Genomic DNA, 15,231 nt, shown 5'->3' with positions numbered 1-15,231 from the left:
CCAGCAATAGGGGCAAAAGGAAAAGTTAATATTGTTGTACATGTTCAAGATTACACATGGAGGCCAAAGAGAAATTCATGGTTGTACACGTTCAGAATTCCTAATAATAATCGTTAACTCTCAGTATAACTGAAATCCTTTTGTCGCACAGCCAACCATTCGAAAAATCCTTCGTTGCAAAGCCAACCATTGGTGAATGAATGCAGCAAGTGATGTAGGCTGGTATAGAAACTATGCATGCTATTCCTGGTAAAAGAAAACGAGCTTACCCCATTAGTCCAAAATAAAAAACCAACGAGCAGATACAGTAATGAAGAAATATATAACTGAAAAACATATTTTAAACAGTAACGAAAGTATTTGCATTAACACCTCTCTCCCAGCATGATGGCTATCAGAAGCCAAAAAAAAAAAAAAAAATCAATACAGTTGCTCAAAACCCAACTGTATTTGGGCTCAATCATTAAGCTTAATAAACAAACTTGCCCTTTATTTTCAAGCTAGTTTAATAAATAAGTCAAACTTGAGCTCAACAGTGTTTTAGATCATTTAAGGCAGTTAATAAGATCATTTATAAGTTAAAACCATAAGGTGTCATTTGAAAAAAGTTAAAACCATAAAGGATCTAGCTAAAATTTACCTACAAAAAAGTAGAAAAAAATAAAACATCAAAAACAGTAAGTATAATGAGAAATACATGTTGGGCTGATGAAAAGGTACTAACAATGATTATTGCGGCCATCAAGATGCACTAAAAGCAACAAAGTTGTTCTGAACAAATATAAGAAGCCAAAGGTTGGAACATAAACTAATAAAGGCATATTGGAAGCAAGGGCCAATTAGCCCAAAAAATTTTAAAACACAAAAAGACAGAGTCAGAAGTTTGGTGCATTGTGCATTGTTGTCGAAAGAGTGCTATGTGAGAGGATAGAGCTGTTACCACCATAGTGCATCAAGAAACTGGCTTTAATATCCATTACCTAACCCATGTGACATTGTGCTATAGGAGAAAAACTACTTTCTATTGAATATTGAACATATTAATGGAATTGTATATATAAATATTTTGTTGACATTGAAATTGAAATTACTACATAAAATAAATTTTAATCTTTACATGAGTTAAATATATAAATTTAAATAATAAACTTATTTATTTCAATATCAGCTCAATCACGTAAATAACTTATGAATCAATTTTTGTAAAAAGTAATTTTAATAGTTATATTCACATAAACAATCATAATTGAGTACTTATCTGCATAAATCAACAATTAAACTAATACTTATATACTTAACAGTTTGTTTATTTAAGCACTTATTAGTTCATTTGAATTTATAAATATATCATTACAATCGATTATTTTCACTTAATAATTTAATTTGTGAAAAAAAATACATCAATAAAGTGGCAGATAATGTCCCAAAAGTTATGTGTATAAATAATGTAGAAAAGAAAAGGAATAGACAAATTAACATATAAAAAAAAGAAATAGAAGGTACAACACAAAGGATAAAAATGAAAAGGGCATTGTTTCAATAGTATCCACTGAGAGGGAGAACCACGTGACTCAAGACCTCTTTTCAGTTATATACTAAAAAGTCTGACATTCAATTTATGTTTGAGGGAAGATTTACTTAAATTACTTTCAGTAGAGTAGTTATCGTTTTTGGTTTATCACTATTATAATTTAATAAACTAAAATTAATAGGCGTGAAGCTGGTCTGAAGGTTAGAATACCTTCATAACTTTTCTTATTTTATGGTAATATAATGATTTTACAGTACAGTTAAATTTTATATGAATTACTTTAATGTAAACTTTGCTCGGACCAAATTACAATATGATAGATTTATAATAACTAGAAAATTTGTTAGCTTTAATCAAGACCTAGATGTTCTATTCAGTTTTTAGCTCATACTACTCGACATGCATTAGCGTATTTCACATGCAATAACACATTAAATAAAAACTAGCACATAAGAAGTACCAATGTTGAGTATAACATTTGTGAACAAAAAACTGTATCAGGTTTTGTTGTATACCCAGATTGTCCTCCTAGATTTTTCAAAAGTTTTTAAATTAAATATAAATCTTATTGTTCTTAAAATAAACATTCTTATCAAAATTACATTTTAATTGGTTAGGGACTTCCAATTCCATTCAGCATCTTGGTTTGGTTGAGAAAAATATTAAAAATTATTTGAAATATAGCATAAAAATTTACTAAAAATATCTTTAAAATACTCTTATTTATACATCAAACTTCATTTTTTTAGAAAAATATTTTTCATTTAAATTTATAATTAAAAAATGACAAACACTCATGTGGGAACATGGATTTTAGTATCTATCAAACTACAAATATTGGTTAAACAGTATTTGGATATAAAAGCACCTTGAATGCTTTCATATTCCAAATTGTTTGTTTTTAAAAATCAGCTAACTTGTTACTTAGTTTGAGATAAATCCTACCCAAATTAGTTTTTAATTGATTATGAGGTTTTTAATCCCACTATAAGTGCATTTCGCTGATAAAGATATTATTGGATGAATTAAAATTTAAAAATTACAAATTCACATATTTATGCACCAAGCTTCGTATTTTAGATCTTTTATATTTGAAATTTAAATTTTATAACTAAAAAATGGTCCAAAACAGATATTAATGGGTTATACACACAAGTACACTTTTTTAACATCTAAACCGGTTGAACTTGAGCTTGAGAATTCATTTCATAAACAAGCTCACCTTTGCCAAAAACTTATATTGACAAAGCAAACCTATATACTCCTTTCAATATAGGTGTCAACCAATCTATCTCTTGGAGCAGAGCAACTGCTCTCAAAAGTAGCAACCACTTACTGACCAAATTCATTAGTCAAAAAAGAACTAGGTACTTGCATACATGCTTAGGCAGGCACTACAACCCCTTAAGGCAAGGTGACTTTAGCAACGTACATGCCTTTGATGCCTAGGCAAGAGCTTCACCTCAAGGAAAACACTACCCGAGGCAAACATCTTATTAAACCAACAATTATTTTATGTGAAATTCACAAATATCATCCCCAAAAAGGCATCCTTTGATTCATATGCAAAGGCATTTTGGTTGGATGAATTCTGTCACAAGGTATCTATGTGATGCCTTTGCCCAACTGTTTACCACTACTTGGACAAGATACAAGAATGTTTGTTTGTTCCCAAAACATGATATTGTTGCTTATGATAATAGGCAAACTACCTAGTATAATCCCCTTTAATATCGATAACATTAAATATGCTTATATTATGATCTTATCATCAAGAAACGTACATTTCCAGCTAGTCTGGGATTAATGCTTCATCTGAGCTAAGTACAGAAATGAACATTTCATTTCTAAAATATTTTCAAAAAAACAAATAACTTCAGTAACTAGGGTGCCTCCATGTTGCATTCACTTTTGATTACCTTTTGGAAATTCACGTCTGCAACAAATTGTATACTTTGCTCCTTTATTGATGTAAGTATATATAATAATAAGGTCTATTTTTGTGTAGCAGACAATTTTTTCCTTCTTATGCCCATTTTAAAGTGCAAGACATAACACTACATTACCAAGTGAAGCTAGTACTTGCCATTCATACCTATCTTAGCTAAGGGCCAAAGGACAAAGGAAGGAACCTTCAGTCTATGGGAAGAGTAGCATTAACAAGGGAAGAAAAAGATAATAAGAGCACAAAGACTAAATTCAGGATCCACATAACTCATATCTGCATACCTGTTCCATTGGTGCAGGTTCCTCATTGTTTTGTTCTTCCACATTATTTAGTTCAACATTGGACTTGTTTTGACTATCAGAAACCTTTTTTTCATCTTTCCCTGTAACATTGGCCCCAATATCATCACCTGGAATTTTCAAATCGGCAGGAAGCTGACCTGTCTTTAATGCCTGCTCAGGCAGAGAACCATCCAGATGTAATTTTCAAATTAAGAAAGAAATCTACAAGATAATCTCTTTTAAAATCACACATACAATCAAGCAAGCACCTTCTCAAGTCTTGCAACCTCTTCCAAAGTCTGAGAATTCACAATGGCCGCCTGTACATCAAACAAAGCTAAACAAGATCAGAATTTAGTCTTAAACATGCACAACAAATGAAGCAGAAGTCATTTACCAACATGACAAGATAATTACCAATGACATTTCATGTGGTTTAAGACAAATTAATCACAAATATGCACACTTTAGGCAAGTTAAAAAGCAGTGCATTAGACAGATATTATGTTCAGAACTTCAGTTCCTAAACCAACTAAGATAAAAGATTAAGAAACCTCCACAAAATACCTGATTAGACACATTCTTATCATACATTTATGATTTCCTTCTCACTAATGCAGTTACAGGTTGAGTTGTGTGTCTGAGTAAGTGGGTGTGACTAGACATAATCTTATACTAGATGTAAGATTTCACGTTGATTGTCACAGGTTGTGTGCATCCTTTAAGTGTTCTCTTTCATCACATCAGGAATCTGATCGATATTTTTGTGGTCTGTGCTTTCTGACTTTGACCACAAACATATAAATGATATTTTGGAAAATAAAAGAAAAAGAAAGAAAACATTAATTGACATGTTCACAGAGTCCATAAGCCAGTGGCAATTTTAGCATATTCATGCATCAGTCAGTAGTTACCATGACATTCTCCAAAAAGTGCATGACTAAATCTGAAAATTACAATCTGCTTGCAAGGGAAAAGAAAGTCATGAGTACTTATAAACTTTATCAACCACCTTCTGTGTTTAAATAGGCACCTTTTTAAAACCATTCAAATCCCATGCAAGTATAGATCAAACCCAAACAAATAAAAAAATTCTTAAACTGAGGAATAAAGAAATCAGTAGCCTTAAGCAATAACTATGAAGAGAGGCAAGACTTGAAGCTTATATATATTCTCAAATTCAATTTCAAATTCAAACTAAAAGGCTTGGCAGGAATTGCTTTGAAACAAAGAAGATTACTTGACCTCTTGTTTGGTTAGAATGGAAGGAAGGGAAAGCCAAAGGAAGAGAGGGGTGGCTGCACCCTCTCCTATGTTTGGAACAAATTCCAAAGGAAAGGAAGGGATTTGGAGGGGTACATGACTGCTCAAAACCTTCATTTCTTTTAAACCCTTTGGATTGGAAAGATTTGAAGAAGTATTTCTGACTAAATACTTTATATCATATAGACAAAATCACCCTATGTTAATATATCATTTAACCTCTAAAGGATGTAATTGTAAAATAAATGCTAAGTCATAATTTCATTTCCTTTCCACTCATTACCAAAGATGGTTAATAACATACCCCTCCATTTCCTTTCCCACTTCTTTTATAAGCAATCCAGACGAAGGGAACCTTACCCTATTCTATTTAAACCTTACCCTATTCATTAAAATTAATGAAATAATTAAATTTATTTAAATTTCAAAATTCAAATTGGTCAAACGTCAATAATGGGTCTGTTGAAAACATTTAAATACAATTAAGCAAAAGTTTTAGGACTTGTTTTTCTTGGTAGAATTAATAATTAGGTCTTCAACAACTAAAATCTTTATTCTTGCCTCCACGTTCACTTATTTAGCCTAGGCTAAGGCAAATAACAAATTTTTTATAAAAAAAAAGGGTAAATTACCCCAAAGTCCTTAGGGTTTCACCCTAATTCATCTTAGGTCCATTAGTATTCAAAATGGACACGCCACTCCAAACTAATATACGTCACAAGATGCATAAGTCTTGCTGACACCCCACCGTTTGATTTTCTGTTAACTTTAGGAGGAGGCCATCATTTTATACCTATTTTACCCTTCCTTGATAACTCTTAAGTCAACTCGTATATCCTTTCACACACCAAAGGCAGCCACTCACATATCTCTTCATAGGATTTGTTCACGGCAACTATTGATACAACAGCCATTGCAAATGAATGGCACTAGCAGAACTTATCAACAACCCAACCGTGCTTGAGAAAACTCTTATTCAAATTCATTCTGAACAGAAACAAAAAAAAAAGGCAAGGCAAGTTCTTCCAGCACTGCCATCAACAACAACTAAACATTAGAACTAGAAATAAAAGAGAAAAAAAAATTGACAATTGTTTCTTCCTGATGAGTTATTCATAGCAGATAATTGATTATTGAAGCATCTATTAATGGTTACCTAAAAGGAATTTGTGCCCTCCCTCTTCCTCTAGCTCGAATATCAGTTGGTATAATGGGTTCCAAGGGTAAAAATGATCTTTTTCAGTCAGGGTTGAAAGAAACAAGGTAGAACCACCCACTATGGTGGGGAAGCTTTGGACCCTAGTTGTCATTGACCTTGCATTGTTGTCTAATGGCCCAAGGAGTCATCCAATCAAGGAGTTTCTTTTGATAGTGAACAAGCCATCATGTGGATCTCTTTCATTACAATGTTAGATAGCAATCAATTATGAGATGGACAGTCAATTGAATTGTGTAATATGGGTTGAAAGACACGTTTTGGTGTTTTAGGGTCATAGGTAGTTTAGTCATTTCTTAACATCTGTTAATGACATTTAGGGTCTTGGGACAAGTGTCCACTTTGAATACTAATGGACCTGAAATGAATTAGGGTGAAATCCTAAGGACTTGGGGTAATTTACCCTGAAAATAAGTTAAAACTACACATTGTTTTCCACGATTCTTCTCTCCCCCTATCTTTCAAAAGCAGCTTTGCGATTAGAGATAGTTCTTTCAATTTCCTCGCCTTCTCTTTCAACTTCAGTTTTGTACTTCTCCAAACCAATGGATCATTTGGTTTCATAAAAATCGCATTTGGGATTGCATAATCAAATTTGGAAATTGACAGGCAATAAGCATATCTGGTAACAATGCATCAAAGGATGTGATCACTACTCTTTTGCAAATTCCCTTCCTTGGTTCCAAGCGTCATTAAACAACAAGACTCCATTTCTTAGAGGACTCCAAAGTTCTAATTCAACACTCTTTCTTTTGTCTATTGAAACCCATAACTACAAGTTTTTATATCCTTTTTTAATATTTCCAAGTAGTTTCTCAATAACATCACAAGATCAAATCAGTCAACCCATGCCTTCTAAAAAGAATTTGGAAGCACCTATACCATCAAATTCTAGTTAATGGATGCTAGAACTTACCCTCATCTAAACAAGGAAGAGAAGAAATTAATTTAGAGCATTCAAAAAATAGCCATAAAAGTTCTGGCCTCACCCTCAAATGAGAGTCTAAATTGTCACCTTACAGCATCTAAGGAAGTTTGTCAAGTTCTTGTTGCAAGTAAATCATAAATTAAATTCTTAAGCTTTCTTGAAGTTTATGCTTCTGTAAATGGTACCCAAGCATGCATTTGTGAGAGCAATTGAAATATTCAGAAGGCAGGCTTCTCCCACTCTACCCTTGATTCCTATCTTTTTTCTCTTCTTTATTTCATCCCTATTTCCTGATAACGTTCTCTAAAGCTTTTCTAAGATGCATAAGCAAAACCATCAAAAAAGCAACCATGATGAGAAACTAAAATACTATCAACGGCACTATCCTTGTTTCAAATTAGCATTTTGAGAAAGTTAATACCTTGATAGCTAAAATTTGCTCAGGTGTGGGGGCAACTACTTTTGGCATCTGTTCTTCCTGTGCAACTTCTAAAACCTTTGGAACCTCTTCTGGTGTCATTGTCTTTGTGGATTCTTTCTTCATTTCCTCTTCAAATTCTTTAGATGCAAAGAGATTTTCAGCTTCCAGTCTCTCCTAAGACCCATGAAGCATAATATGAGATTTAATTCATATGATAGTTACATGAGGAAATCAAAATCATAGCAAATTAGAACATTTAGGCCCCCCCCCCCTCCACCCACCAAAAGATGCAAAAAGAAAAAAGGGAAGAATGTTAAGGTACATTGAATGAATAAATCAATCCTACAGCATAAGTCTTTTCTCTGTGAAATAAGTAAAACATGAGCAATTCAAAGCAATAGGCTAAAAGATGGAATTATAATTTTGAACAAAAAGCAGAATTCAGGACATCTTTCCTAACAGCAAATGCACCTAACTTGGAGCCTAGGCCAGTACTCAATAAAAATAACTGAAATACCATTCTAAAATCCAGTATTATTCCATTAATCATGAAAACTGTGAATAACTCAAACCACACAATTGCACTTCATGAACCTACACTTACTACTTCATAATATAATATTGAACTCAAACTACACCACGAATGAACAAAACAATGTTGAAAGCAAAGTTAACACTTGTAAAGCTAAAGGTTCAATTAGGTAGAAGCTCTCAGAGAATGGATATGGGTGTGGCCAGAGGTTTCTCAATTAATCACAACAATTTTACATAATCATACACATGATGACCAGCAACTAATGCATGACAAAAACGAAGAATAATAAGTTTGTTTCAGAGGAGAAAATAATAGTTTAACGTATCCAGTCACCTTAGCCTTCACTTTCTTGAAATCCAGAACACGGAGTGATTTAAGTTTGTGAATCACATACAACCTATAATTAGGTTTTTTTGTAATATTATTGTCCAATAAGCTAAGGAACTGCAGCTTAGGAAGAGATGAGAGAGGATCAATCTCCACCAAGTTGACGAGCCTGTTGTTTGTGAGAACCAACGTATGTAACTTGGGCAAGAACTCTGCAGGGCAAGGAAATATGAACACCATAAGTGGCTTCCTACAAGAGAGGATGAGAGAAAAAGACAAGTGCAACAAGGAAATCCATGCTGTTCAAAGCTTGCCTCCGATATTGGGATTGATACGAGTAACCCGGTTGTTGTTTATAAGTAAGGTACCCAAGCGGTTAAGATAAGGGAAGTTGTCGAGCTTGACAATCTCATTGTCAGACAAATCTATGGCATCGAATTGGTCCTGTCAAGGACACAAGCAAACGAGTGTTAAAAAGAGCTAAAAATGCCCTCAACGAATTTTCTTATCCTTTCGGGGGAAAAGAAGAAGAAAAGCAGTAAGAATACAAACCTCGGTAGCACCCAAGTTTTCGATTACAGCAATTTTGCTACCTGAAGAATGAAAGAAAGGGGAAGCAAAGGCAAAAGATTAACTTCTAAAGAAAGGAAATTTGAGACGGCGATAGAAATCGTTATTAGGGTTTGGGGGGAGGGGGGGCAAGAAAGAGAAGCAGCACCTCGAAGATCCAATTCTCGCTCCTTGAGAGCATTGAAGAAGTGAGGGCTCTTCCAAATCAAGTCGGCCGTCAGTTTCACCATACCTCCTTCTTCTTCTTCTACACCTTATTTACTCAAATGCTCAGTTGCAGCCTAAGGCGGAGCGGCGAGTCGGCTACCTGCCACTTAACACTATTCAAACTAAGAGGATGCCACTTTATTTGCGCCTTTCTTCATTTTTGTTCACTCACTCTTAGAGAGAGCCCAAAACGACAGCGTTGTAACCCACTACGTCATTTTCTTAGTGTGGGGCACCGCCCGTACATTTTAGAAGCCGAGCTTGCTCGTCAGTCACGACCATATGCATAACATTTTTTTAATTTATTAAAAAATAAGATAATTTGATTTTTTTTCTTTTCATAATAGTATATATTAATGAAATATTTTAGTCGGATTGAGGCAAGTAGCACAAAGTTTAGACACCTCTAGGACGGAGCACACGATCTATATATATATATATATATATATATATATATATATCAATATTTGAAAAAAAAATTACTAAAAATAATCACTAAAGTTATCAATTTTTTACGTTTCTCATTTAAGTTATTTTAAACTAGTTACTAGATGTTTAGAAATATATGTACCACTGTGTTAGAATACAGGGCCAAAAGAATCATAAAAAGAAAATAAAAAGGCTCCAAGGCATTTACTAATAATAATTTTTAAAAATGTATTTCATCTTATCAATTATTTACAATGTAAACGTATATCTTGTGTGAGCCAATAAGATGGTTGTAGAAAAATAATTATGAATTTTAAGCATTTACATTTAATAAAAGGTATTATTTTCAAAAGACTTATATACAGTCATATTAAGTACAGTTCTTGAAATTATATATGTTGTGTAGAAGGAATAACAAATTGTTATAATTGTGAGATCCTTATTGCATTAAAGAATAATTCTTTAAAGGTTACCAGTTAATGTTTTGTTAAGAACTTGATATGGATAAAACCAAGAAGACTAACATAATGTAATGTTTCTCATTTGTAAACTAAATAATTGATTTCATAGATTGACTTATAAAGATAATTGAATTAACATGTAGATATCTATTACATGAACAAGTTCACTAAACATGACTCACCATATAAATTTCATTTGATATGATGACTCAAGTGTGTATGGAATAAATTCTCATGTAACAAGTTGTGTAAGTTGTCCTAGTATTTGAGATCATAAAGTTGCTTTATATGTGGAATGTTATACTTAAATGTAATCTAATGTGCTCAATCAATGATGCTCATAAAAGGATAGACATTGGATATAATATGAAGCATATAAAGGTAAGTGAATGATCAAATAAAGGATTCATCACTTTATTTGATACTAAGGAGAATATCCATTGCTTTTTAACATGTCTTAACTCAAGAAAATCATAGGCAAAGGTAGAATAATGATTTGAAAAAAAGTTTTCAAATTTCATTAAGGATTTAAAGACTAGCTATAAGGACAAAAATGGCAAAGACAATATAATGTAGACATTGCACCATGCATTATGACTTGTCAAGATACTAAGTGATGAAGGCATATTAATAACATGATAAGATTGTACATCGAAGGGTTGAGTCAAACTAGCATAACTTTTCTTAACATTTGAGTAGCCATTATGCATTATTAGTTGTCAATTTTGACTTATAAATATGACTAATCAATTAAGGAATTGATGAAAAATACAAATTAGGAGTTTAATTCATCTAATTCTAGTTTACTTTGATTTATAATTTATATTTATTACCAATGTGTTAAGAACCTAATCTATTGCACACATTAAAGAATGTTCATTGTGAATGTAAAAAGGGCTCAATTGAGTTAAATTAATTTAAAAAAGTTAAGAACTTCAAGGATTTAATTGAATGGTTCAATTAATCTAGAGGCAATTCTACAATTCGTATCAATGTTGTGCAAATCCTACCAAGGTTAAGCATAACATAATTGCCTATATATATGAGGATTATATTGCATTTAAGAGGTATTGTCACATCCCATTTCCTAAAAAATCGTGATTGGCGCATGGACCTATGTGGATATGATCCACTAAGCCTAAATAAGCCTTATCAACATGTGTAGGCTTGACATCCACCACATTCTTACAAAATCCATACATTATAATAGTGTTCACATATATATATATATATAAACATCGTCACATTATTATAGAACTTCTCAACATAACATATGGAACATTGTACATCCATTTATCACATAATACCATCACATAATCATGGAACTTCTTAACATGGTGTGTGATTTCTATTTTCATTTCATATCAATATTCACATTATACAAATATTATCTATGGTCTGGCACACATCCCATGCCTATAACACTTATAGTCCTTTCACCATGCTATCAACATTCATATAAACCCATTTTCGGAGCCCAACATAATATTTGCAGTGATAAACAAATAAATGTGTATTAACATTTATTAACATAACTGAGTATCATTCAACACATAAATAGTATAAGACTCAACTCGAAGCACTGCAAAGTCTAGAGACACTGGTGGCTGCAAAAGAAGACACTATCACAACTACCAAGTATGAGCTGGACTACTACTTCACAAGGTACCTAGCGAATGAGCTACAAATTTATAAAACAAAAACAAGAAAAAATAACAAATGAGTGATAATTCTATTTTATAGAGTTATGTTAACCTCATTTTGTTCTTAAATGTTAGTTAAATCCTTAAATTTTATCTAAAATTTAGTTATATTTAGTTGTTTTTCTAATTAGTTTATTTTTATTTAGTTATTTTAATTTTATATTTATTCAATTTAATTTGTTTATTATTTATTAATTTTTATGCTTTTGTAGGATTTAAAGGAATATGGCTTAATTTTAGAAAAAAAGGTGCTTGAAGGACCCAAAATCTTGCTCATATATGTTTTAATATTTTAATCATAACTCCCACACCAAATGTCCAAATGATGTGATTCTTGAGCCATTGGAAAGCTAAGAGATAGAGATACAACTTTCATAAAAACATTTTACCAAGTTCTGCCTCAAAGATAGAGAATATCGTGTCGAAAGATGATTAAGTGTAATACTGCGAGAATGGCAATTTGAAGAATGATATTTGATGTTTGGGCCTCTTAACACTTCTCAGCCCACAAGTTGAGTCATTAGGTTAAATTATGTTTAATTTAAGGAATTTTAGGTCAAAATTATTAGTATTTAAAGAGTGATTTGGGAGAAGTTAAGAAGACAACCCTAAAAAATTCAATAAGCTAGAAGTTAAGGTTGAAATTGACAAAGCGAGATTACAAATATTTGTTTTGTCTTCTTCTTTAGTATTTATTTTTCTTGTTATTCTTAATGGTTGAACTTCACATATTTTTATTTATCTTTGCAATTATGAGTAACTAATTTTATTTTTTAAGATTGCAATTAAACTCACATGTAATCTAAATTTTTAATCTTTTTCTTGCTTGTTTTCAATGAAATTGAATTGTTTGTTCCAATTTATTCTTAATGCTTTTAATTGCTTAGCTATCAATTAAATTTATCTAGGAACCTAAACAAAATTGGGAAAAGAAGTTTAATGTAGACTAAAATTGGAATAGCATATAATCATATTAATTAATTTATGTATAAGATAAGAATATACCTATATGCCATGTGTAGCTAGAGTTAGAGCTTGATCCTAATGAATATATTTTAATTTTAATTTAGATAGGGATATAGTGTTTTGGTTAAAATAAATATTTTTATAAGATGAGTCAGGAGACCTTTATAAATAATTGAGGACTTTAGCAATTCAACCCATTAAAATAAGTTAAAGAAGAAACGTAAGATTTAGATGAAATGTGAGGATCATTGTAATCCTAGACTTATATCTATTGAGTTTAATCAGTTTTTATTTCTGCTTTGATTTTTATTCTTGTTACTTAGTTTTGTTAATTTTAGTTTAAATAATTATTTGCCTTTAAACCATTTGGATAAAATTAAATTGTTTTAATTTTAATACTTGGTAAAATTTTTAGAACAATTCCTTTTGGGATAGATACTCTATTTGCCGTTATATTATTCTTGTGATACGTATACTTATGTAAGTAGAATTTGAACTAACAAATTTTTACATCGTTGTCAGGGAATTGTTTTTTGGAAGTTTTACTAATATTAATACTAAGAAATTTAGTCTTACTTCAAATTTTATTTTCTTGTTTTGATATTATTTTTGTTTGTTTACTAATATTTTTGGTCATTGTATGAAAAAGGAAGCAATTTGAATCTTGTTCCTTTTAATCTTGAGATAGAAAGAACTTTCAGACGATGTCGAAAGGAGAATTTGCAAGTTACAACCTTAAATCAAACAATGGCTGAGGATAACAACAACAATGGCAATAGTGCCATTAATCTAGTTCTTGAAGAAAATAAAGCACTACGAGATTATGTTGTTCCTCATTTGCAAGGGTTGCAGCCAACCATTAAAAAAGCTTTCATCAATGCAAATAATTTCGAAATTAAGCTAGCTTACATTCAAATGATTTAGTCTTCAGTTCAATTTGGTAGGTTATCTAAGGATGATCCTAATTGTCATGATCCAAAGCCGAAGGCCATGACTAGCGCAAAGGTATTGATGGGAGTTACCCTCTTAACCCATTAAGCCTAAAATGGACAATTCACATCATACACTCGAAATTACCTTATGGGACTTATGACCATGGATGTATACATCAAGCATGCATGAATGTATTATATCACATAAGGTTATGTTGTATTATTTTGCACCTTCACATGCTCAAAATGCAAAAGCATCACATAGTAAAATAACATATATAGGCCATCCTGTGGCAATGATAAAGTGTAGCCATCTCATGGCACATTTTAACATACACATCATTTAATCTAAGACACAGCAAAATATTATCCATGATAATCAACATAAATGACCAAACCACTTAGCATCAGCGAAGTATGACTTAAAACAAAATGGTTGACGCCTATTGGAAGCCATATGATCACCTACCAAAGACTGACTAAAGTATTTGCTCTTCTTAAAGGATAGTGAGCTAAGCAACTATTGATCTGCAAAACAAGTGCATCTTACATGTGTGAGTTATAAATAACTCTATGAGGAGATACAAGAGGGGAACAGGCTAAATGAGAGGGTGTTTGTCTAAAATACTTATAAAATAAATGCAAACAATCCATTTCTAGTAACCTCAAAGTTTGCCTCTCTAACATATCAAATATTCAAAGAGCTTTGGGAATTCAATCCTCCTATAAGATCAAACATTCCAAGGTGCAAATTATGTGTCAACTATGAACAAATGTCCAAGAAACCTCAAATCATCGTCTCAATTTTACAACTCATTTAAAATGATTTTATAAGGTTTTGTTGAAATCTCGTCCACAGCCTTTGAAAAAAGTATAATAGATTAGAAAACGTTTAAGTATTTTCAAGAAAACAATTTAAAAATATTGGCTTTAAAGCTTTGTAAAGGATGTTGAAGAAAGTATTTTTAAGAAAACAATTTAAAAATATTGACTTTAAAGCTTTTTAAAAGATGTCAAAGAAAACTAAGGTTTGGTTTCAAAGAAAATAAAATAATGATGTTGTCTTTAGAAAATCGTTGAAGAAAATGAAAAGATTTCAAATTAACATAACTTGCATTACATCGAGTAAATCAAGTCTAAATACCATATTAAAATGCCAAAATCGAAACCAATAACAACTCAAGCACTAGGGTCAAAACACATGTCAATTTTAAGGACCAAGGTCTAAACAAATACCAAATCCAAAGTCCAAAGTTGAGACAATATCAATACCAAAGTCCAAAATCCAAAACAAATATCAAGTTTCAATTTCATCGAGTCACATATCATCTCAAATAGGTCATGGATTACTAAGTGGTATGGACAACCAAATCAAAGTGTGTCGTAGCTCCAAAGGGTTTGGATATATGATAGTTATCTACCGTATATTAAAGGTGGTAGAATCGTATCAATTACAAAATGAAATCAAATCAAAGGGTTGAAGCAAATCATTGTGTACAATGGCTAGTGGCCA

The 15,231-nt window shown here is 31.7% G+C and overlaps 1 protein-coding gene across 1 annotated transcript; it reads right to left on the bottom strand.

Annotated features, from left to right (window-relative positions):
* Positions 1 to 7: 7 nt before the first annotated feature.
* U2A' (U2 small nuclear ribonucleoprotein A) lies at positions 8 to 9,366 on the bottom strand. Its single transcript, XM_021418224.1, has 8 exons — positions 9,169 to 9,366; positions 9,003 to 9,043; positions 8,765 to 8,894; positions 8,457 to 8,662; positions 7,589 to 7,762; positions 4,030 to 4,080; positions 3,761 to 3,931; positions 8 to 246 (listed from the first exon to the last, which is right to left on the bottom strand). Exons 1-8 carry the CDS (start codon positions 9,248 to 9,250, stop codon positions 241 to 243), a joined length of 861 nt encoding a protein of 286 aa, XP_021273899.1. The 5' UTR covers positions 9,251 to 9,366; the 3' UTR covers positions 8 to 240.
* Between the last annotated feature and the right edge of the window lie 5,865 nt (positions 9,367 to 15,231).

This window comes from Theobroma umbraticum, unplaced genomic scaffold (genome assembly GCF_002168275.2).
Source record: "Theobroma umbraticum cultivar Fairchild unplaced genomic scaffold, ASM216827v3 scaffold_44.0, whole genome shotgun sequence".
Lineage (NCBI taxonomy): Eukaryota > Viridiplantae > Streptophyta > Magnoliopsida > Malvales > Malvaceae > Theobroma > Theobroma umbraticum.
The sequence above is the reverse complement of the archived record's forward strand: the minus strand, read 5'-3'. Positions and strand labels throughout refer to the sequence as shown.

Coding starts and splice junctions, on each gene's coding strand:
- U2A' (XM_021418224.1), bottom strand. CDS start 9,250: ATGGTGAAACTGACGGCCGACTTGATTTGGAAGAGCCCTCACTTCTTC. Junction 9,044..9,168: donor GCGAGAATTGGATCTTCGAG/GTGCTGCTTCTC, acceptor TTCATTCTTCAG/GTAGCAAAATTGCTGTAATC. Junction 4,081..7,588: donor AGCAAATTTTAGCTATCAAG/GTATTAACTTTC, acceptor TTTGATGTACAG/GCGGCCATTGTGAATTCTCA.